Source organism: Bombina bombina, chromosome 5 (assembly GCF_027579735.1).
Source record: "Bombina bombina isolate aBomBom1 chromosome 5, aBomBom1.pri, whole genome shotgun sequence".
In the NCBI taxonomy this organism is placed as follows: Eukaryota; Metazoa; Chordata; class Amphibia; order Anura; family Bombinatoridae; genus Bombina; species Bombina bombina.
Window position 1 is genome coordinate 1,049,053,330 of NC_069503.1, and position 26,203 is coordinate 1,049,079,532.

At 38.2% G+C, this 26,203-nt stretch overlaps 1 protein-coding gene across 4 annotated transcripts in view; it reads right to left on the reverse strand.

Annotated features, from left to right (window-relative positions):
* Positions 1 to 26,203, reverse strand: part of SAMD12 (sterile alpha motif domain containing 12) — a 959,986-nt gene that overhangs the window by 487,143 nt on the left and 446,640 nt on the right. For all 4 annotated transcript variants that reach the window (XM_053715312.1, XM_053715308.1, XM_053715313.1 and 1 more), the window contains one exon: positions 3,272 to 3,398. In XM_053715312.1, the coding sequence (XP_053571287.1) occupies positions 3,272 to 3,398 (127 nt within the window). The remainder of the gene's footprint in view (positions 1 to 3,271; positions 3,399 to 26,203) is intronic.

The window sequence follows — 26,203 nt, forward strand, 5'->3', positions numbered from 1 at the left end:
TTATGGATCTTAAATACACGATCATTGACCATGTACCGCCATTATCCAGAGGAGGAGATAGGAACCGTATGCTGCTACAAAGGGAAGCCAAATGGACATTTGAGTTGAATACTCTGGTCCCCTATGGACTGAATACTCAGTTGGACTGGCATGTGTTCTTATAAGTCTCTGCTAAAAATGGATGTCTCTGTTGAGAGTCCAGAATCATTCTAATTATTATTTTATTTTATTTTTGGTATGGCATATAGTTAATTAATAGAGTTTATTTAGCAACCTATGTTAGTTTTGACAAAATTGTCTTACCCTTATGCTTTAGTCCTATATTGGAATTACAGGGCAGTTTATTATAATTGGCCTTTGTTAGTATGTTGAGGTATTTATTACTGTTCTTGCATATATAGATGGTCTATTGCAGTTATGTTTTGGTTGCAGTATGTTATACCTATATGTTTGTAGTTCTCATGTTGCCCTCCACATATGCCGCATTTAATGTGCTACATTGTTGATATAGGTTGCTATGGTAACTGCCGGGACATGTGTGGTACGGCACTAGGAACTGCACAACATTATTACAGGTTATATTTCAATATTTTGTCTATTTTTTCTATTGCCCATTTTTCTATTGCCCGATATTAGAATTGGATGTGTATTGCCTATGCTTGTTTATTTGCGCATTTGTTGTCTAAATGTATTCATTTTATTTCAGTCCCTGTTACGTTGCCACGGCGGATGACGTCACTCGCAGGGGAGGCGCATCTAACGTGGAGAGCGTAGTTCATTGTTTGTTTGGTGGTGGATATAACACAGCGTGGTGGTAAGTTTACATAGCCTTGTAAGTCTGAGGACGGGTTCTTTGTAGCCCAAAAACGTTCACGTAAATAAAGGTGACATATGGATATAAGACCTTTGGAGTGCTGCTTGTTTTAATGTATTAATATTTTGGCTCTAGCACCCAAGGCGCATACATGCAGGATCTGGAGTGCACTTTGCTGGACATTTCTATATATATATATATATATATATATATATATATATATACTGCCTAAAATGTTTGCACAGTAGTGTGTATGTGTGTGCGTATTTATTTTTAATAGGTGTATATATAGCATGTACAGCCAGAGGATTCAGCTATCACCACATAGAGCTACCAAAATTTCACACATTTCCCAGAGTGTTTACAAAAAGACCAAAGAATTCCAATTACACCAATAACAAATTAATGGGAAAGTGTACCATACTTTTTTTCTCCCCTTTAATGTGTTCCCAATGATTTACTCTACCTGCTGGAATGTATTCAAAAATGCATAAAAAAATATTTTTTTTGCCTGTTGTAAAAACAAAAAATTCAATACTTAGTATTTGTATTTGTTATAGAAAAAGTATGTAAACAAGTGGGATGTGACAGAAATTTACTAAAATGCTAATGTTCCATTGATTTCTCCAAGTATTGGCATTTGAATAAACAGTGAGAAATAAGACAAGGATAAATTTGTGTAACCAATTAGATAAGATAAGGATGTCTGCTCACCCTACAAACTCAGCACATTTTACTGGGTTGAGGTTTCAATTATCAAAGACAGCTATTTCATATACAAATATAAACTTCATTACATTTGCTCATACATTTTAAACTCTGCAGCAGGTATACCAAGTCATTGGGAACATATTAAGGGGAAAACAATTTTACAGTATACTGTCCCTTTAACAAGAATGCAGGTATATTCACAGTTCAATGGACTTTAAACGCAACAATGATTCAAGGAGAGTCAAAAAAATGCTTATGATACATTCATTATTTGTTTGATTTGCCTTTCATTTATTTCAACAAATTCTGCATTGACATTGCCTAAAGGCAGGTTAGAGTGTATTAACCATGTTTAAAGAGACAGTGATGTCAATATTAAACATTTCTGATTCACATAGATAGAGCATGCAATATTAAAATAAAAAATAAAAATTCCAAATTAATTCTATTAACAAATGTTGCTTCATTCTCTTGGTATCCTTTGTCTCTGAAGCTACAATGCACTGTTGGATGCTAGCTAGTGGTTTATGCACATACACTTCATAGCTAAATGAATGGGCACCTGAACATCACACCTACAGTACATGAGCTTGTTGGACATCCTGTTCCAAAACAAGGGACATCAATATGGACCTGACCCCCCTTTTGTGGCACAAGATTTTTGAGTGTATCTGTGGAATATGTGCTGATTCAGCCAAAAGAGCATTTGTGAGGTTAAGCACTGATGTTGGACGGTAAGGTTTGCCTTGCAATCTGCATTCCAATTCACCTCAAAGTTGTTCAATGGGGTTTAGGTCAGGATTCTGTGCAGGCCACTAGAGTTTCTCCAGACCAAACTCATGAAACCTCAATTTGCGCACAGGGGCACAATCATTCTAGTTCAGGAAAGGATTGCTACAAAGTTGTAAGCATCCAAATGTCTAAAATGTCTTCACTGGAACTAAGGACATAGCCCACAACAGCCATAAACCACCATCCCCCCTCTACCAAACTTCACAGTGTCTACTATACATTTTGGTAAGTAGCGTTCTCCTGGCATCTGCCACACCCAGATTCTTACGTCAGACTGCCAAAAAGTGAAGTGCCATTCATCAGTCCAGAGAACACAAATCCACTGCTGCGGAGTCCAGTGGCATCGAGCTCTACACCACTTCAGCTGACCGTTGGCATTGTGTATGTTGGTGTGAGGCTTGTGTACATCAGCCCAGCCATTTCTACCCATTTCATGAAGCTCCCAGGACACAGTTCTTGGGCTGATGTTGCTTCTAGGGGCAGTTTGATACATCCATTTCACAATGGTAGCACTTACAGTTGACCGAGGCAGACCTAGTAGGGCGAACATTTCACAAAATGACTTGTGGCATCAGTACAAGTTTGTCCACATACTTTTGGCCATATAATGTATATGCCTCATATTATTGACTCACTAGAAGTTTTTAGCTAGATCCCAGTAGTGTATTGCTGCTCTTCAGCCTACTCTTCAACAAAGGATATCAAAAGAACAAAGCAAAGCTGATACCAGACGTAAACTGTAAAGTTGTTTAAACTTGCATGTTCTTTCTGAAGAACGAATGTTTATGACTTTACTATCCCTGCATTGCACATGATACGGTTTAACTTAGCACTTTGAAAACCTTGATTTTGCATGCAAGGCCTAATTGCTTATTCATGCTGTGCATGTATAAAATGGACTTCAATATCCTCTTTAAGATTTAGATAAACAGAAATAACCACTTGATACATTACCAGTTATGTCATGTTCTTTGAAGGAATCGCTATAGAGCTGATACTGACTTGGGCAGTGCTTCTTTAACCATCTGCAGACGTCATTCTGTGTCCAAAATGCCACTGGCTTAGTCAACTTCACAATACCCTACATATGGAAAACAACAAATAAATATAAAGTTGTTTGAAAAATAAACTCTTTTTAAAAACAAAAAATATTTCCAGCCTGTAAAACAGGGCCTTTATTTCATCAATAGTTGAGGGTCCAAAACTTTAAAATAAAGAAAATGTTTCAATCCTTTACCTAGCCCGTTGTCATGTCGCTGAGCACAATTATCTGAAAATTACCAGATCAGACTTAAAAAGAATTGCTGACACTTGCAGGGGCTGCTGTCCATGCGAGTTATGAGATGCATACTATAGAAACAAATGGTGTTCACTAGAAAGGAAGGTGGGGAGAGTGTAGTTAGCAGGGGCACACTTTAAAATTTAACATTTTCGTTACCAGGAACTTCAGAGAAAAACTTGTCCAAATTACCGGAACTTTTTTAGCATTTTTGCTATCACTCTGTTTAAACAGAAATAGAACTTTTGATATATTTTTTTTTTCTTCCAGTATAACCTTGTATATGGCTTGATTCATGCATCCTTCACAAAAATGAATATGCCTGATTCCAGGTCATCTTCTTTGCCAGCACCTGGTCATCTAATGGTTAGATGGAGACCTGGAGAGGCCTACAAGCCACAGTGTCTAATGCCCACTGTAAAATATAGTGGAGGATCGATGATGATCCGGTGGTGCATCAGCAGTGCTGGAATCAAGCAGATTTATCTTTGTAAATGACACATTAATCATCCCACATACAAGGTTGTGGTGGAAGAAAACAACACAATTCAGCTGAGTCATCAACCAAGGTGCAAAGTCAATGTATCAATGCTTCTTCAATCAGGGACTGCACTTGCTGGATTTAGGTAAAATAATAATTACTTATTACGTGGTAACGTTTCGGGGTTCGCAGACCCCTTCCTCAGACCAAACAAACTGCAAGTGAAAATAGTGACTTTTAAACCTATTAAGCCCCACCCATCAAACAGTTCACAAAATTGTGCCAAAACCTGTTACCATGGCAACCACATAGTTGCCTGGATACAGACATATAAAGAAAATAAAAACATATCCAATATAGAGTGCATCATCATAACAAAATGAATGTTAAAATAAAATCCAGTGTGTGCAGTATAGTGTATTCACATATCAATCCACTATATTTAATACCAGGTATATCGTTCTATTAGACCTTATACATATCATAGCTAAAGACTAGTTAGACTTCACATGACTGTATTAAAATGTGTAGAGGATTGCAATGTATAGCATATAGCAAACAAGTATAAGGGCAGAGTCTAAAAAATATCTGCTGTATTTATGTTTATGCCAACAATATATTTTAAATCTTAACAAATAACCTAATACTTGTGGCAATACTTGTTTCAACTAGTTTTTTAATTAAGAAATCACTGTAAAATTAAAAATAATAATAATATTAATAATTAAATAGATAAATATAAAGATGAATTATCAAAAAATTGTAGATTTCTAACTGTAGAAAATAAATTACAAAATTTGTTCATTGGCATCCTCTGATTCAGCTCCGACTAAACAAGTATATATTTTTCTATTAGTATTTTTTAATATTTTAAGATCTTCATCTAAGCTATAAGGAAAATGATACGATGGAGTAACTCATTTGCTATAGCAGAACTGCCCAAATTCTAAAAATTGACTCCAAAACTATATATAAGTATGCAACCAAAGGTAATGATCTCTAGGTCCATTTTGGTATATTTAATGCCACTATTTAGCCACCAACTGCAATCAGATAAGAACAAAATCCCAAACTACTGTAGTCATAAGACAAATTGCTGTAAAAGATTCTCTAGGATCCCTTTTATTTAGAAATGTCAGACATGCATGGTTTGCCATTGGTCTATAAAAATTAATAGGCCGCTAACTGCAGCTGCGCACCACACTTCTGAAATTCCCGGAAGGAAATGGGCTAATCAGTTAGCTGTTAATATAATATTTTCTGTAGTGTAGGGATTACCCTCCCACCTCCCTGATCCACACAAACAGCTCTCTAGCCCTCCCCTGGTAACCACCATTTTAGGTACTGCCAGTAACCAGGTAGTATTTTTTTTTAATTATTATTATTAATTTATTTTCTGTGGTGCAGGGATCCCCCCTCACCCTCACCACCTCTCTCCTACAAGAGATCACAGTGTTTTAATTTTTTTCTGTAGTGTTGGGACCTCTCCAGCCAAAAGTATTTCCGTAATGAAGCAAGCCATCCCTCACTCTTTCCTGTTTTCCGTAGTGTAGTGACCTTCCCCTTACCCCCACTGGACTGAACATCTGCCTCCTTCTTTCCCTCCCACACCTCTCTCTGTCACCACTGTAAAGATAATTACAGACATTGGAACAGAAAGCAATCTGGCTTCATATGGTAAGGGAACATATTCAGCTCGCGTACCATATGACGAATTACCTACGTCAAAAAGTCTCAAGGGGTTAAATCATGCAGCCAATACAGATTACACTGATTTCAGTGTATAGTATCTAACAATTGCCTCTGTTTTCAAATGCAAGTATTTTTCTATTTCTAGTAGTTATTTTTTTGCATAGTTTGACACAATGTTGCTCCTTTTAGTTGGCAAGATAAAACTGCAAGATCTGCAAGAGGATAATGTTTAGGTACACCAGACCTGTGAAATAACTTTGAGTTAAGACCATGGAACACTTCTGGACAGCTGTTTCAGATTTATTAAAGGGACAGTCAAGTCCAAAAAAAAACTTTAATCTCCAATTTTGCTTTGTTCTCTTGGTATTCTTAGTTGAACGCTAAACCTAGGAGGTTCATATGCTAATTTCTTAGACCTTGAATACTGCCTCTAATCTGAATGCATTTTGACCACGAGAGGGCATAAGTTCATGTGTTTCATATAGATAACATTTAGCTCATGCACGTGAAGTTACCCTGGAGATAGAACTGATTGGCTAAAATGCAAGTCTGTCAAAAGAACTGAAATAAGGGGGCAGTTTGCAGAGGCTTAGATACAAGGTAATCACAGAGGTAAAAAGTATATTTCTGTAACATTGTTAGTTATGCAAAACTGGGGAATGGGTAATAAAGGGATTATCTTTCTTTTCAAACAACAAAAATTCTGGTGTTGACTGTCCCTTTAACTCTCATCAGCAAAATATTGGTTGCTGAAGCTTATTTCCAGAGAGAAAACAATACTTAATTGAGTTATGGTCGAGATAAAAGCATGTGATTAAAATCCTCTATTTCGAAAAAAAGGGTCCAGAAGTTTTGTGTTCTTCACTGCACCTTCCCCATAAAGAAGAATTGCTGTGGTTGAACATGATACTGGAAGCAAAATGCATGAGATATTGTATATCTAATTTGCATATTTTACACAGAGTTCTCTGGTGAATTGATAACAATGTACTTTGTAATAATTGCATCTCTATCATATACTTAAATGCAGAGGAAAACCACAGTTTTATGCCCCTTTAATGTAATAAATGTCCATTTTGTGACTTCTTTTTTTTTTTATTACATCATTTAAGGAAACCACAAAATGGCAACCAAAGACAAATACTATAAACATTGCTTGAACAATATTAGAAATGCTCTAAGCCCAGAAACAAAAGACTAAATAAATATCCATGTTAGAATTACAAAAGAGCAGGTATGTAGCTAATAGCAAAATATACAAGTCTGCAAAAAGCTGAATACAACACAGTGAAAAGTCTGCATTACAAAAATAAGCAGTAATCCTACAGCTTCAATCTTTTTCATAATGTTTGAATCATTAAAACATTTTTTTTTTACATTTATTCAAAATATTGTCTGTTTTTTGTGAGAAGAGATCAGTTTTATGTAGGCATAACAACATACAGGAATATGAAACGCTATATCTGCAGTGATATGAATTTCAAAGATAAAAAGGATCAGTAAGATAACAAAAATTCAAACAGTAAACAATAGCTCTACAAGAAGAAAAAAATGTAATGTTGGATAAGACAATAAAAATGATGGAACATAATTTTATTGTAGCTTCAATACAACACTGAAAAAGATATAAAGAAGAGCGCTTCATAGTGCAGTTTATCCAAGATAAATTTTCAGCAAAATCAGGGCTGCTGACAAATGGCCACTCGCAAGGGTGTCAGACATCCCAAGCTGCAAAAGCTCATTTCAGGGAGGTGGCTTCACCTGCTACTGTGCAAACCCCCCCCCCTTCCTCCTCTACCAGTTATATATTGGACACCTTGAAACAATAAATAAGATAGAGACTTATTCAAGTAGCTTCCCACTAAAGTCACAACCACATACAACAAACCTATTTTCCAGTGATCGTACGCTTGTTGAATTTTAGAATACGAAGTTTAATTACGTGCAGTAAATAAGGTAGTATTTGTGTTTTATTTTATTAAAATCAGTGGGGGCTTTTTGGTTACTGATGCATGCTTTGAGGGTTCTATAACGTCCCAGCAACTAAAGGCATTCCTAAAAAAAACTTTTCCGGATTTGGGCCAAATTGGATCATAGTACTTGGAGTTTCAGGGAGATTGCACTCCATTTGCTGGCATCAGGGAGTCACAATCAATCAGAGAGACTCCCTGCACTTCAGGGAGAGTTGGGATATCTGCGGTGTTTGCACTGAACAAAGTGCAATATGCGCAGGCCAGGCCCCGCAGTCTCCAGCTGACTTACACAGGCAATGTCTCCCCCAGATGGCAAGGGGGTGGACTTAGGGCGTGGTGGCCTCCAAAACACAAAAGACACAAAGCCTCTCCCAGTGCAGGCAAAACCAACAACAAGATGGTTCCAGCAAAGCACACAAAATGAGCACTCAGATTCCAATCCGCACGGCAAATTTGTGCAAATAAGACAGGCTGGATGTTACAGACTCCAGCTGTCTAAATCAGGTCTCCTTGGGCTGTTCTTCCAAGAGATTGAAAAATAGAATAAAGTGCTCCAAAAAGTGAAAGAGAAGTACAAGTGCAGACCACTTAAAATCACAAATTTGTTTTAAAAACATATATAAAGCATGCAACACATTTCTCAGCTGGCTAGCTGTTTTATCAGGCATGTCAATACAACGCTGACTTTTATTTTTTCATATATATATATATATATATATATATATATATATATATATATATATATATATATATATATATATATATATATACACACATACATACAGTATATATATACACACACACACAGAGATAAATATGTTTTTTTCTTTTCTTTAACATAAGGAAGCTATATCATGTTAATCACTATAAAAAAATAGTAGCAAAAATATATGCAGCATTCTAGCGGCATTGCAATGTTGCAGGTTATTAAAGGGACATGCCAGTCAAAACTGAAATGCACATATATGAATTACATCTTTGAATAGAAACATATTTGTAATGTACATGTATTGGCAAGAATGCTTCTAGTAAAAGTTATCAATGTTTTAGTGTTAACATTTATCTCTGCACGTGCATGTGAAGCATAGCTAGATATTCTCAGTACACCAGCATTGTACATACTGAAGCTGCTCAGAGCGCCAGTGGGGCTTGTATCAGATCAGCAATTAACAAATTGAGTCATTACCAGATGGTACAAGCACCTTAGGCTCTCTGATAAAGTGCTGTGTTTAAAATGCTGGTGCTGAGTGTATACTTGAATACACTTTTGAAACAGCTATAGATTTTATTAGAAGCATTTTTGCCAAAGTTTTGCTAAACTGAAATGCATCCATGTGGATTACAATTTTGTCTGGAATGTCCCTTTAAGTCCTGTTAACTCTTTGCATCTCTGACAACCAAAAGATTAACTTTTATCCTATCCCATACACAAAACATACTTCCTACCCCTTAATCATAAGCAATAGGTTTGACCAGAACATTGTTGTAGTAATGATGCTGGAGTAAAATACTCTGTTGTCATGGATCTAATTTTAGAGGTTCCTTAAAGGGACATTAAACCCAAACATTTTTTTTTTTTTAATGATTCAGATAGAGAATACAATTTTAAACAGCATTCACATTTACTTCTATTGTCTAATTTGCTCCAATCTTTAGATATCCTTTATTGAATAAATAGAAATAGACATTGGTGAGCCAATCACACGAGGCATCTATGTGCAGCGACCAATCAGCAGCTACTGAGCCTAACTAGATATGCTTTTCAGCAAAGAATATCAAGAGAATGAAACAAATTAGGTAATAGAAGTAAATTAGGAAGTGTTTTAAAATTGTATGCTCTATCGGAATCATGAAAGACATTTTTTTAGTTTAATGTCCCTTTAATAGTATGAAATATTACATACAGTCAGTCATAACTGATAAAACCAATTCCTTCTTGAAATTATTTGTCAGTAATATAGTGTGCACGGTCACCAATATTATACACACAAACACACAATGGTGAAAAGGAGTGAAAGAGGAGATTTCTGCTACAGAGATTCATCAACTAAAAAAGAAACAGAGGGATCAAGTGTCATGTAACTGCAGATCTGGTTTTCAATCATACATCAATATTGTATGAAGAAGCCTCTACTGATTAAAAACAAAGCATGAGAGCTATTCTTCCCTTCTCAAATAAATTCCATCTCACTATGCTACATGGCCTAGCACAGACGAGGTTTATCATGGAGATCAGATGTAGTTCTGCTCATTGTTTTTTTGGAAGGTTGAAACAGAACATGAATGATGTATAATCTGTAGAAGATTTGAGACATACAAACCAAAAATATTTTATTCCAGAAGATTATGTAGCACTATAAAGACAAATAGAATATCCAATCTTAACTTTTAAAGAGGCAAAAATTGTCAAATTGGTGGAAGCAGGTTTAATACAAATCTAATTGTTTTTTTATTTACATCAGATTTTTTTCATTTAAATAGGATTTTTTTTAAAACTATGAAATCATAAAAGTTTAATTTTGACTTGACTGTCCTGTGAATCTCATTTTCCACTGCAATTCTATGTAAATAGAATCAACCCCTTACTACGTTTCAAGAAGCACAATGAATACAAGATTGGTTGGAGTAGAATAAATCTGCACAAGGACCTAAGTGTGAGGAGGGAGCAGGGAAGCAGTAAATAAAAAAGTGAAACCTATAATGTTATTGTTTTAGTTAAATAATACTATTTTAATTGTTAATATTATTATTAAAGGGACAGTCAACACCAGAATTTTTGTTGTTTAAAAAGAACGATAATCCCTTTATTACCCATTCCCCAGTTTTGCATAACCAACACAGTTATAATAATACACGTTTTACCTCTGTAATTATCTTGTATCTAAGCTTCTGCTGACTGCCCCCTTATTTCAGTTATTTTGACAGACATGCAGTTTAGCCAATCAGTGCTCACTCCTAGGTCACTTTACGTGAATGAGCTCAATGTTATCTATATAAAACATGTGAACTAATGCCCTCTAGTGGTCAAAATGTATTCAGATTAGAGGCAGTCTTCAAGGTCTAAGAAATTAGCATATGAACCTCCTAGTTTTAGCTTTCAACTAAGAATACCAAGAGAACAGAGCAAAATTGGTGATAAAAGTAAATTGGGAAGTTGTTTAAAATTGCATGCCCTATTTAAAACATGAAAGTTTTTTTGGACTTGACTGTCCCTTTAAGGTAATTATTATTTTTGTTTAGCTAAATAAAACTATTTAAATTGTTATTATAAAGTCAATTATTATGTTTCTCCTTCCAATAAACTACAGCTTAAAAGTTTATCAAATATGAATGACTGGAGAGATTTATGAAATTATTATGAAGTAAACTATCTATATATGTCTAACAGACTATAACTTAATAAGTAATTTTCTGATATAAATGGAAACATAATTTGAAAAGTTATTCTAAAAATTAAACCTTTATCTATAAAACCATGATTTATACCAAGTCTTACTTACACCCTGGGTAGAAGGCCCTGTTGCCAATTGGTGTAATTCCCCTTGCATGAAGATGATTTACAGAACAGCAGGGCTTATAAGTGCTCATGCTAAGGGGTGCTAGTGGAACTGAAGATGGAGGGAGAGGAACTACGGTAAGAGAGGATCAGATGTATGAATGTATGTAGTGGTGAGTCTTGCTGAGAGAGGCAGAAAGTTCCTCAAATATGGGGCAAAATTGAATATCTTCTGTAGATGGGAATGTGAGGCGGTTACAAGAATGAAGGGAACAGGAAAATATCTGCAAACAAGGAAAGAGATATAGGAGGGTAGAAGTTAATTGTGAGCTTTGAATGAAGCACAAAAGATAGCTTTCAATATATTGTGGATAAAAAAAAAAGTATTAGTTTACAGACTGTAAACTAAATTATATTTCAAAGATAGACTTAGGTAGATCATGGATAATCACAGAGCAATTTAATACCACCCACTATATATTGCTAACAGTGTATATATTAGCGCTTGATATGAAAGGATTTATTATTAGTGATTAATCAAATCTTTTAAATGCCCCAATCCTTCACTAACCTGAATGAGCACATAAATACAGAACCTTAAGGTTGTAAATACAATTGATGAAATAAAATAGGGGTACTGCTTAAAGGCTTGGTGTTTTTCATGAATCACAACATTTTAAGTAGATTGGACATCACTCATCACAAACTCCATAACAGTGATAGTGTTCTCATCTTTGAAAGTGCATACAGTAATTTTTCATTAACAACCTGAAAGAAGTTGAGGATTAGTCTAGATTCATTAAAGTTCTTTTTTTAAGATAATTACAAAAAATGAACACTAAGGTTTTAATGAATTGGGTACAATTATAACTAATATGTACCTTTTGAGTTCTTCAACATGTCAAGGAGCAATTCTAATAGGGCTGTTTCTCCCCCCCCCCCTAATGGTTACAAAATATCGCTGTAGAACAAACCTATCTGTATGATAATTCCAATATCTAAACACATTTAATTAGATATATTAAATATATAACACTTGTTTTATGCATTTTTACTTAAAGGGACAGTAAAGTCAAAATGTAACTTTCATGGTTTAGATGGAGCATGCAATTTTAAACAACTGTCCAATTTACTTCTATTATCAAATTTGCTTTTTTTGCTTGGTATTATTTGTTGAGGAGTAAACCTAGGTGGGCTCATAGGGCTTCAGGTGTATGCACGTCTTTAGCAGTCTAGGGGAGCAGTATTTGCAACATTGTTTTTAAAAATGTTATAAAAACTTACCAATATTGCGGCCATAGCTAAAAACAGCCCATCTAGGTTTACTACAAAGTATTCAAACAACAAAAAAAAAATTGATAAAAGTAGTAAATTGAAAAGTTGTTTAAACTTACATGCTCTATCCAAATCATGAATGTGTCATTTTGACTTTATTATTCCTTTAAAGGGACAGTCTACACAAAAAAATGTATTGTTTAAAACGATAGATAATGCCTTTACTACCCATTCCCCAGCTTTGCACAACCAACATCGTTAGATTAATATACTTTATAACATTTAAACCTCTTCTATCTTCGTACAGGCAGCGTGGAGCTATCCAGGACAGCGAAGACATCCTGTGCGGAGCCTCCTCTTCATACGGTCACCACCGTACACTAAAGTTAAATGCAAGGTAGTCATTTCAAAAACATAATTTATGCTTACCTGATAAATTCCTTTCTTCTGTTGTGTGATCAGTCCACGGGTCATCATTACTTCTGGGATATTATCTGCTCCCCTACAGGAAGTGCAAGAGGATTCACCCAGCAGAGTTGCTATATAGCTCCTCCCCTCTACGTCACCTCCAGTCATTCGACCAAAGACCAACGAGAAAGGAGAAACCAAGGGTGTAGTGGTGACTGAATTATAATTTGAAAAATATGTACCTGCCTTAAAAAACAGGGCGGGCCGTGGACTGATCACACAACAGAAGAAAGGAATTTATCAGGTAAGCATAAATTATGTTTTCTTCTGTTATGTGTGATCAGTCCACGGGTCATCATTACTTCTGGGATACCAATACCAAAGCAAAAGTACACGGATGACGGGAGGGATAGGCAGGCTCATTATACAGAAGGAACCACTGCCTGAAGAACCTTTCTCCCAAAAAAAGCCTCCGAAGAAGCAAAAGTGTCAAATTTGTAAAATTTGGAAAAAGTATGAAGCGAAGACCAAGTTGCAGCCTTGCAAATCTGTTCAACAGAGGCCTCATTCTTAAAGGCCCAAGTGGAAGCCACAGCTCTAGTGAAATGAGCTGTAATTCTTTCAGGAGGCTGCTGTCCAGCAGTCTCATAGGCTAAACGTATTATGCTACGAAGCCAAAAAGAGAGAGAGGTAGCAGAAGCTTTTTGACCTCTCCTCTGTCCAGAATAAACGACAAACAGGGAAGAAGTTTGGCGAAAATCTTTAGTTGCCTGCAAGTAGAACTTGAGGGCACGAACTACATCCAGATTGTGTAGAAGACGTTCCTTCTTTGAAGAAGGATTTGGACACAAGGATGGAACAACAATCTCTTGATTGATATTCCTGTTAGTGACTACCTTAGGTAAGAACCCAGGTTTAGTACGCAGAACTACCTTGTCTGAGTGAAAGATCAGATAAGGAGAATCACAATGTAGGGCTGATAACTCAGAGACTCTTCGAGCCGAGGAAATAGCCATTAAAAATAGAACTTTCCAAGATAACAATTTTATATCAATGGAATGAAGGGGTTCAAACGGAACACCCTGTAAAACGTTAAGAACTAAGTTTAAACTCCATGGCGGAGCAACAGTTTTAAACACAGGCTTGATCCTAGCTAAAGCCTGACAAAAGGCCTGGATGTCTGAATTTTCTGACAGACGCCTGTGTAACAAGATGGACAGAGCTGAGATCTGTCCCTTTAATGAGCTAGCCGATAAACCCTTTTCTAAACCTTCTTGTAGAAAAGACAATATCCTAGGAATCCTAACCTTACTCCAGGAGTAATCTTTGGATTCACACCAGTATAGGTATTTACGCCATATTTTATGGTAAATCTTTCTGGTAACAGGCTTCCTAGCCTGTATCAGGGTATCAATAACCGACTCAGAAAAACCACGTTTTGATAAAATCAAGCGTTCAATTTCCAAGCAGTCAGCTTCAGAGAAGTTAGACTTTGATGTTTGAATGGACCCTGAATCAGAAGGTCCTGTCTTAGAGGTAGAGACCAAGGCGGACAGGATGACATGTCCACTAGATCTGCATACCAAGTCCTGCGCGGCCATGCAGGCGCTATTAGAATCACTGATGCTCTCTCCTGTTTGATTTTGGCAATCAATCGAGGAAGCATTGGGAAGGGTGGAAACACATAAGCCATCCTGAAGTTCCAAGGTGCTGTCAAAGCATCTATCAGAACCGCTCCCGGATCCCTGGATCTGGATCCGTAGCGAGGAAGTTTGGCGTTCTGGCGAGACGCCATGAGATCTATCTCTGGTTTGCCCCAACGTTGAAGTATTTGGGCAAAGACCTCCGGATGAAGTTCCCACTCCCCCGGATGAAGAGTCTGGCGACTCAAGAAATCCGCCTCCCAGTTCTCCACTCCCGGGATGTGGATTGCTGACAGGTGGCAAGAGTGAGACTCTGCCCAGCGAATTATCTTTGATACTTCTATCATTGCTAGGGAGCTTCTTGTCCCTCCTTGATGGTTGATGTAAGCTACAGTCGTGATGTTGTCCGACTGAAACCTGATGAACCCCCGAGTCTTTAACTGGGGCCAAGCTAGAAGGGCATTGAGAACTGCTCTCAATTCCAGAATGTTTATTGGCAGGAGACTTTCCTCCTGACTCCATTGTCCCTGAGCCTTCAGAGAATTCCAGACAGCGCCCCAACCTAGAAGGCTGGCGTCTGTTGTTACAATTGTCCAGTCCGGCCTGCTGAACGGCATCCCCCTGGACAGATGTGGCCGAGAAAGCCACCATAGAAGAGAGTTTCTGGTCTCTTGATCCAGATTCAGAGTGGGGGACAAATCTGAGTAATCCCCATTCCACTGACTCAGCATGCACAATTGCAGCGGTCTGAGATGTAGGCGTGCAAAGGGAACTATGTCCATTGCTGCTACCATTAAGCCGATCACCTCCATGCATTGAGCTACTGACGGGAGTTGAATGGAATGAAGGACACGGCATGCATTTAGAAGCTTTGTTAATCTGTCTTCTGTCAGATAAATCTTCATTTCTACAGAATCTATAAGAGTCCCCAAGAATGGAACTCTTGTGAGAGGAAAGAGAGAACTCTTCTTTTCGTTCACTTTCCATCCATGCGACCTTAGAAATGCCAGAACTAACTCTGTATGAGACTTGGCAGTTTGAAAGCTTGAAGCTTGTATCAGAATGTCGTCTAGGTATGGAGCTACCGAAATTCCTCGCGGTCTTAGTACCGCCAGAAGGGCACCCAGAACCTTTGTAAAGATTCTTGGAGCCGTAGCCAATCCGAATGGAAGGGCTACAAACTGGTAATGCCTGTTTAAGAAGGCAAACCTTAGATACCGGTAATGATCTTTGTGAATCGGTATGTGAAGGTAAGCATCCTTTAAATCCACTGTGGTCATGTACTGACCCTCTTGGATCATGGGTAAGATTGTCCGAATAGTTTCCATTTTGAACGATGGAACTCTTAGGAATTTGTTTAGGATCTTTAAATCCAAGATTGGCCTGAAAGTTCCCTCTTTTTTGGGAACCACAAACAGGTTTGAGTAAAACCCTTGTCCTTGTTCCGACCGCGGAACCGGATGGATCACTCCCATTAACAATAGATCTTGTACACAGCGTAGAAACGCGTCCTTCTTTATTTGGTTTGTTGACAACCTTGACAGATGAAATCTCCCTCTTGGGGGAGAGAATTTGAAGTCTAGAAGGTATCCCTGAGATATGATCTCTAGCGCCCAGGGATCCTGGACATCTCTTGCCCAAGCCTGGGCGAAGAGAGAGAGTCTGCCCCCCACTAGATCCGGTCCCGGATCGGGGGCCCTCGGTTCATGCTGTCTTTGGGGCAGCAGCAGGTTTACTGGCCTGCTTGCCCTTGTTCCAGGACTGGTTAGGCTTCCAGCCTTGTCTGTAACGAGCAACAGCTCCTCCCTGTTTTGGTGCAGTGGAAGTTGGCGCTGCTCCTGCTTTGAAATTCCGAAAGGGACGAAAATTAGACTGTCTAGCCTTAGCTTTGGCTTTGTCTTGAGGTAGAGCGTGGCCCTTACCTCCTGTAATGTCAGCAATAATTTCTTTCAAACCGGGCCCAAATAAAGTTTGCCCCTTGAAAGGTATATTAAGTAATTTGGACTTAGAAGTTACATCAGCCGACCAGGATTTTAGCCACAGCGCCCTGCGTGCCTGAATGGCGAATCCTGAATTCTTAGCCGTAAGTTTGGTTAAATGTACTACGGCCTCCGAAATGAATGAATTAGCTAGTTTAAGGACTCTAAGCCTGTCCGTAATGTCGTCCAGCGTAGCTGAACTAAGGTTCTCTTCCAGAGACTCAATCCAAAATGCTGCCGCAGCCGTGATCGGCGCGATGCATGCAAGGGGTTGTAATATAAAACCTTGTTGAACAAACATTTTCTTAAGGTAACCCTCTAATTTTTTATCCATAGGATCTGAAAAAGCACAGCTATCCTCCACCGGGATAGTGGTACGCTTAGCTAAAGTAGAAACTGCTCCCTCCACCTTAGGGACCGTTTGCCATAAGTCCCGTGTGGTGGCGTCCATTGGAAACATCTTTCTAAATATTGGAGGGGGTGAGAACGGCACACCGGGTCTATCCCACTCCTTAGTAACAATTTCAGTTAATCTCTTAGGTATAGGAAAAACGTCAGTACTCGCCGGTACCGCAAAGTATTTATCCAACCTACACATTTTCTCTGGTATTGCAACAGTGTTGCAATCGTTGAGAGCTGCTAAGACCTCCCCTAGTAATACACGGAGGTTTTCCAATTTAAATTTAAAATTTGAAATATCTGAATCCAATCTGTTTGGATCGGAACCGTCACCTACAGAATGAAGCTCTCCGTCCTCATGCTCTGCAAGCTGTGACGCAGTATCAGACATGGCCCTAGAATTATCAGCGCACTCTGTTCTCACCCCAGAGTGATCACGCTTGCCTCTTAGTTCTGGTAATTTAGCCAAAACTTCAGTCATAACAGTAGCCATATCTTGTAATGTTATCTGTAATGGCTGCCCAGATGTACTAGGCGCCATAATATCACGCACCTCCCGGGCGGGAGATGCAGGTACTGACACGTGAGGCGAGTTAGTCGGCATAACTCTCCCCTCGCTGTTTGGTGAAATTTGTTCAATTTGTACAGATTGGCTTTTATTTAAAGTAGCATCAATACAGTTAGTACATAAATTTCTATTGGGCTCCACCTTGGCATTGGAACAAATGACACAGGTATCTTCCTCTGAATCAGACATGTTTAACACACTAGCAATAAACATGCAACTCGGTTACAATTTTATTTAATAAAAACGTACTGTGCCTCAAGAAGCACTAAACGATTAAATGACAGTTGAAATAATGAACTGAAAAACAGTTATAGCATCACTCTTAACAAACAACACAACTTTTTAGCAAAGGTTTGTTCCCATTAGTAAAATAACACTAATTAAATTTTAAACATAAAAATTACAGAGCAACGTTTTAAATCACAGTCACTATATAAGTCTCACAGCTCTGCTGAGAGAATCTACCTCCCTTCAAAGAAGTTTGAAGACCCCTGAGTTCTGTTAGAGATGAACCGGATCATGCAGAAAAACTGACTGGAAATTTTTGATGCGTAGCAAAGAGCGCCAAAAACGGCCCCTCCCTCTCACACACAGCAGTGAGAGAGAAACGAAACTGTCATAATTAACACAAGCAAACTGCCAAGTGGAAAAATAATGCCCAAATATTTATTCACTCAGTACCTCATTAATGCAAACGATTCTACATTCCAGCAAAAACGTTTAACATGAAAAATACCTAATAAAAGGTTTAATGTACTTTTACAGAGTAATTCCGGTGTAATACCATCCCCAGAATACTAAAGTGTAAAGCATACATACATGTTCATTATAACGGTATGGCAGGATTTTTTCATCAATTCCATTCAGAAAATAAAAACTGCTACATACCTCAATGCAGATTCAACTGCCCGCTGTCCCCTGATCTGAAGTTTTTACCTCCCTCAGATGGCCGAGAAACAGCAATATGATCTTAACTACTCCGGTTAAAATCATAAGAAAAACTCTGGTAGATTCTTCTTCAAACTCTGCCAGAGAGGTAATAACACGCTCCGGTGCTATTGTAAAATAACAAACTTTTGATTGAAGTTCTAAAAACTAAGTATAATCACCATAGTCCTCTCACACCTCCTATCTAGTCTTTGGGTGCAAGAGAATGACTGGAGGTGACGTAGAGGGGAGGAGCTATATAGCAACTCTGCTGGGTGAATCCTCTTGCACTTCCTGTAGGGGAGCAGATAATATCCCAGAAGTAATGATGACCCGTGGACTGATCACACATAACAGAAGAAATGGCATACCTTGCATTCCTATTGGCTGATTCGATTCTTCAAATTCAAATCAGCCAATAGGATTTCAGTAGCTCTCATCCTATTGGCTGTTTTGAACAGCCTATAGGATTTCAGAAGCTCTCATCCTATTGGATGATTTGAATTTGAAGAATAAAATCAACCAATAGAAATGCAAATTACGCCATTTTGAAACAGCTACCTTGCATTCAACTTCAGTGCACGGCAGTGACCTTAAGAAGACGACGCTCAGCACAGGATAGATCCACTCCGCGCCACTGGGATGAAGATAGAAGACGTCCCCGATATGGATGAAGGTGTTGCCGCCTAGATGAAGATGGCTGTCCGGATTTAAGGAACAGTGAGTAAATTTTATTGGGTTAGTGTTAGGTTGTTTTATGTTTTGTTTTTTCGGGTGTTTTTTTTTCTTTTAGATTAGGGCTTTGGGCACTTGTAAAAGAGCTGAATGCCCTTTTAAGGGCAGTAAAAGATCTGAATGCCCTTTTAAGGGCAATGCCCATACAAATGCCCCTTTAGGGGCAATGGGTAGCTTAGGATTTTTTAAAGTTAGGTTTTTTATTTTGGGGGGTTGGTTGGGTGGGGGGGTTTACTTTTAGGGGGAAATTAGTATTTTTTTCTTAAGGTTAAAGAGCTGTTTAAATTAGGGCAATGCCCTACAAAATGCCCTTTTAAGGGCTATTGGTAGTTTATTGTAGGTTATGGGGTGTTTTTATTTTTTATTATTTTTGTAGGGCTATTAGATTAGGTGTAACTGTTTTTATTTTTGATAATTTTGTTTATTATTTTTTATAAGCTTAGAGGTTTTTTAATTTTTCGTAATTTAGTGTTTATTATTTTTTGTAATTTTAGATTTTTTTTAAATTTTTTGTAGTGTTAATTTTTTAAAAAAATTTGTAATTTAACATAACATAGTAGATAAGGTTGAAAAAAGACTGAAGTCCATCGAGTTCAACCTATACAAATCTAAAATACTTTCAAAAAGCTCCAGTTAAGCTTAAATAACCCCATTAAAAATTGACCCATTTAATGCTAGCAATCATATCCATGAATTTTGTTTATATACAGAAATTTATCCAGACTATTTTTTTTTTTTTTTTTTAATAATTTTTATTGAGGTAAGAGAAAAAAAAATTACAACAACATTGTAGATATGTCTTGACATATAGTGGTGGCAGTGATAACAATAACACAATGCTCATAAAGAAGATATGCATAAACTCAGATATTAATATACAGACATTAACATCGCAGGTTCAGTGAGTACTCTGTAACCAAGTTATGAGCTAAGAGGCGAGAACTTTTCATCATTCAGAGAGTGACTTAGATAGGCAAAACATATTAAATCTGAAGCTATAATCATAGAATGGAGTAATAATATATGACAAAAATTAGTGTCAAGAACATATTGTAATGAAACCTCGGGTTTTTTTAACCTGTTACCTGAAAATAATAGGAATATTCCCCCAATTGCAGAAAAAATCTACCAGTGGCTGATCTGTTTTAGGCTAAGTGTCACAATATGGGGGGTTAGCAAGATGGGTTTTTGTTTTAGGGAAGGGGAAGGAAGTTCAGCGGGCACGAGCCGCTCTAAATAAGAGAGGGGAATGGGGGGGGGCGGAGCCAGTTAGGGTGCCCGTCCTGTGTAATTTTGGGTTCCTTATAAGGAATGGTAACTCTAGTTAGATATGTATAGAAAAGAGAGTAGAGATACATATATGAGATGTAGGTGACTTGAGCAAGCGCCCCTCTCCTGGGGGAGCGCCATCTCTTGGCAATGTAGGTAAAGTGAATAGGGATATGACCCGCAGGCAGCCAGTACTAGCGGGAAAGGGAGGAGAGGGGCCTAGTAGAAATAATCTTCAAATAGGCTACATAAATGGAGTATATATAATTAGAGGTATGAATACAATAAGGTTGGTGAAATGTTCTCTTCTAATGGCATAGTTAATTAGAGACAGTAAGCACATAGCGTGCTATGAAAAGTAGCAGATATATATCAGGGGCCGGATTGTCCAGTGCTAGGATAGAGGAGAAAATGGACATCACGCAAACTGAAAATGGATCTTAAATATTAGGACATGATAATCCTCTAACAATATGTCTCTAGGGGTTATCGTAGCCAAGCGTTATACTATGATGAGTAGAGACATATTTAACTAACCCTTTGAGATCTGGTATAGAGAGCAATAAAGCAAATTTTAACAACAGTTTATATAGGCACTCTTCTATACCATACTTTAAGGTAAAAAGTATAATAGGTGCGCTACGTATTGCACGCATACGAGAAGATAGGCTCTTACATACACTAAGCGTGCAGAAGGTGCCATTTTGAAACCTTATATTAAAAGTAGTGGAAATAGTTAGGCACCATATTATATTATATAGTATAGTACGGAGTGAATTACAACACACAATGCCCACAAGTGCACAATCATGTAGTTTCAGTTACATCTATAGGGTCCTAAAATAACTCTCAGTCCTTATCACATGGTTTAAAGAATAAAAATAATGAAAAAAAAAGTAAAAATAAAGCAGCTATGACAACATGCACCTTAATAACAATAAACAGTTCAGGTTGCTCAACAGCAGGGATGTGAGCAAGTATGCTAGTAACTAAACTTAGCAGGGCGATATGTCCATGGTAAGGTAATTTGCTTAAGGGTAGAGTGGACTGACATGAGGGGTAAACATCAGCTAACTGTCACAATATACTTCAAGGACAGCAATTCTAAAATACCCAGTATGACCCTTGCAGTACAAAGAGGTGTCGCTAACCGCCTGGATCAAAAGAACTTCTGAACCACTCTACAGGCGCAGAGGGGAGCAGCCTCAAAGTCTTCTGCGGTAGGTTATAGGAAGTCATTACCGGGGATACCAATGTCCGGGAAAATCTGGAGGACAAGAGTCACATGTGGATAGCAGAGTCTGGTTGTCTGATCAAGCTATTCAGATTGGTGAGTGATCCGTATTTTATAGGGGACTGTCTCTCACCTCTTGTAGTGATAGGATCTGCTTTTCCTTGTCTGCTGTTACTTGGGGATCTGAATGTGTTGCAAACTCCATCGCACCTGAAGGCAGCTGGGACCGGACCCTCACGGGCATCTAAGATAGCGGTGAAAGCTTCATCCCGGTACTGATGTGCAGATTTAGCAGGGGTAGACCTGTGTACAGCTGTCATCACGGTCATGTGTAGAGGGTATTTGCTTTCTCTGGCTGCTTCTTGTTTCGCGGAGCCCGCCGCCATCTTGTTTGCAGAGCTGTTACCTCGGGTGCTTTGAGCAGTTGAAGCATGTGCAGATGGGGTATGTGATAGTCGCAGAGTATCAACTGCCTCTGTGAGGGATGTAGTACACTCCGAGTGATGCTGCAATGTTATAGGCTCTAATGTTGGTATCATAGTGTTAAACTGAGAGGGTTCAGTGTTTTTCAAGTCAGCCGCCATATTAGGATTTAAGCAGTCCTTCATTCCAGATCGATCTCTAATTGTACACCTCAGGGCATAAAAACAGCGGTCCATTCTCTCCTCAAATTCAGCTAAGCATTTAAGGACCTGCTCACCGAAATCTGCCATATTCAAAGGAGATCAGTATGAATTACCAGATAGCTGTGAACCTAGGTATTATCTGTGCCTCATGAGCAAGCCATGGGGAATAGCCCTCAGCCGTTATTGTAGTGGACCGCTGAGATTTCTTGAGTCGCTTCTCCTCCTTCCTTTCTATAGGGAAATAACAGGCTGCTTTCCTTCTTTATAATTGCAGGACATATAATTAGTTAAGAGGAACAGGTTATGTTTTCCAATAAGCGAGATATGAAATAGTTTTACAGGAGCTCATGATATGTGCGTCCTGTCTCCTCTGCCTATCCAGACTATTTTTAAATGTATCTATGGTATTGGCATTCACTACCTCCTTTGGTAATGAGTTCCACAATTTTATTGCTCTTACAGTGAAAAAACGTTTCCGTTGCAGGAGATTAAATCTCCTTTCCTCCAACCTTAAATTGTGACCTCTTGTCAGAAACAATTTTCTTGGAATAAACAGAGCTTCTGCCATCTCTGTATATGGGCCTTGAATATATTTATATAAAGTAATCATGTCACCTCTCAAGCGCCTTTTTTCTAAAGAAAACAGACCGAGTTTGGCTAGCCTTTCCTCATAGGTTAATTTCTCCAATCCCCTTATTAGCTTTGTGGCCCTTCTCTGAACTTTTTCTAGTTCTGCAATATCTTTTTTAGCAATCGGTCCCCAGAACTGCACTCCAAACTCAAGGTGAGGTCTTACCAGGGCTTTATATAATGACAGAATTATGCTTTCCTCCCTTGAATCAATGCCTCTTTTAATACATGCTAGTATATTATTAGCCTTTGAAGCCGCTGCCCTGCATTGTGCACCCATCTTTAGCTTGTTATCTATTACTACTCCCAAATCCCTTTCCTCCTGTGTTTGGCTAAGTCTTGTCCAATTTAAAAAATACGTAGCCTGCTTATTTTTACTTCCAAAATGTAGAACCTTGCATTTTTCCGTATTAAAGGGACATTCAACACTGCCCACAACAATAATCTATGTTTCTAAACTAAGTATAAAGAGCAAGTTTTAACGTTCCCCCTTTCTCTTACTTACTGCCTTCACTGTTCAATCCTCATCGATAACTTCAAAATTTGTCTCCTAATATGGCTGCTTAACTCCCCCCACTGTGACGTATAGCTTGTCTTCTTCAAACTAGCCGGCAGTTATATCCCATTTCTCCTACTTCAATCCCAGTGCGTTCACGGGCGTTAGCACATGCGCGATACAATAGGAACATTAAAAGCGGAACCATAATAACCCAAGTTGTTTCCGTTCCGATTATCTTACTTATAGTACTCCATTACGTAATATAAGCGGAACGGAAACAACTTGGATTATTTTGGTTCCGCTTTTAGTGTTCCTAGTATATTGCGCATGCGCTAACGGCCGTGAACGCGCTTGGATTTCAGTCCGGGGAATGGGCTCTCATTGGCTGCTAGTTTGAGAAAGAAGGCGAAGACGTCACAGTGGGGGGAGTTAGGAAGACATGTTAGGACACCAATTTGGAAGATAACGACGACGATTCAACAGTGAAGGCGGTAAGTAAGAGAAAGGGGGCACCTTGGGGCTTGATCTTTTTATTTAGTTTTGAAACATAGATTAATGTTGTGGGCAGTGTTGAATGTCCCTTTAAATCTCATTTTCCATTCACTTGCCCATAGTTCTAATTTTAGCAAATCCCTTTGTAAAGAGAGTTCGTCCTGCTCTGACCTAATGACCTTACTTAACTTAGTATCATCTGCAAAAATAGAGATGTCGCTATTTAATCCTTGCTCCAAGTAATTTATAAAAATATTAAAAAGAACAGGGCCCAGTACTGATCCCTGTGGGACGCCACTAATTACCTTTGTCCAATCTGAGTATGATCCATTTACTACTACTCGTTGCTCCCTATCTTTTATCGAGTTATTTATCCATGAGCTAACATTTTCAGCTATTCCCAGTCCCTTAATTTTGTGCATTAATCTCTCATGTGGCACTGTATCAAATGCCTTTGCAAAATCTAAGTATATCACATCAACTGATTCCCTTTTATCTATATTTTTACTTACTTCCTCATAGAATCTAATTAGATTAGTTTGACATGATCTATTTCTCCTAAAGCCATGCTGATTAGAACTCATAATCTTGTTTACACGAATATGCTCATCAATATAATCCCTTATAATCCCTTCAAATATCTTCCCCACTATTGATGTCAGACTAACTGGTCTATAGCTTCCTGGATCATCCCTGCTTCCCTTTTTGAAGAGTGGCACCACATCAGCTTTACGCCAATCCTGGGGTACCATGCCTGAGGATAATGAGTCTTGAAAAATTAAGAGTAAAGGTTTGTCTATAACAGTTTAGATTTTTTAAATGGTAGTTTTTTTTAAAATTTCATTAGAATAGTTATGTTAGGTTAATTTATAGTTTAAACTTAGTTTTTTTTTATTTCACATGTAAGTTTTTTTATTTTACGATAGATATATTTTAATTTAAAGTTAGGGGGTGTTAGGTTTAGAGGTTAATAGTTTAATTTAGTGATTTGCAATGTGGGGGGCTTGCGGTTTAGGGATTAATACTTTATTATAGTGTTGGCGATGTAGGGGGATGGCAGTTTAGGGGTTAATAGGTTTATTTAGGTGTCGGCGATGTTGGGGGCAGCGGATTAGGGGGTCAATCACTTTTATTAGTGTCGGCGATGTCGGGGGCAGCGGATTAGGGGTCAATAACTTATTAGTGTCGGGGAGCAGCGGAACAGGGGTTAATAATTATATTTAGTGTCGGGGGACGGAGGATTTGGGGTTCATAGGTTTATTTAATAGTCGTGATGTGGGTGGATGGCAGATTAGGGGTTAATAATTTTAATATAGTGTTTGCGATGTGGGAGGGTGGTGGTTTAGGGGTTAAAAGGTAGTTTAAGGGTGTTAGTGTACTTTGTAACATTTTAGTTATGAGTTTTGTTAAACATTTTTGTTACACAAAATCCCTTACTACTGGTCTAAGATGGCGATATGGATCGTGTCGGTATAGGATGTAACGCAAGCATTTAGCCAGACCGCACAACCTGTAATATGACGCTATGGTAAATCCTGCACTTAAACGTCATTTTTTTAGTGCAGAATTGACATTGCCTCTCTGTATCTTATTGCCTATTTTATGCTTTAGGGTTGGCAATGAAGCCAAATTAGAGGAAATGATAGTGAGCACAAATCAGAGAGACCCTCCCTCAACAGATAAGAAGCCAACACTTTCATTAAAGGGACAGTCTACACTAAAATTGTTACTGTTTAAAAAGATAGATAACGCCTTTACTACCCATTCCCCAGTTTTGCACAACCAACATAGTTAGATTAATATATTTTATAACATTTAAACCTCTAAATTTCTGCCTGTTTCAAAGGCTCTATAGACAGCCTCTTAATCGCATGCTTTTGTATTTGCTTTTTCACAACAGGAGACTGATGTGGGTCATATGGATAACAATGTGTTCACGCCTGAGAAGTTCGCACACAATACTAAATGCAAGTCAATAGATAATAGTCATGTGATCAGGGGGCTGTCAGACGATGCTTAGATACAAGGTAATCACAGAGGTAAAAAGTATCCTATATAATAAAAGGCCAGGTATGTTTGTCAGATGCAGTCATGCGCATTAGAGACCGCAAGGACAAACATACCTGGCCTTAACATTCAAATCATAAGTGTCGGTATTTGTGGAGCAGCGTGTCTGCTGCAAGGTCAGTGGCGCGTGAGGATCAGTGGAACATGTGAGTTGAATGAGAAAGGTTGTGATGGAGGTGTGGCCGGCTGGGAATGGTCGTGAAAGAGAGCAAAA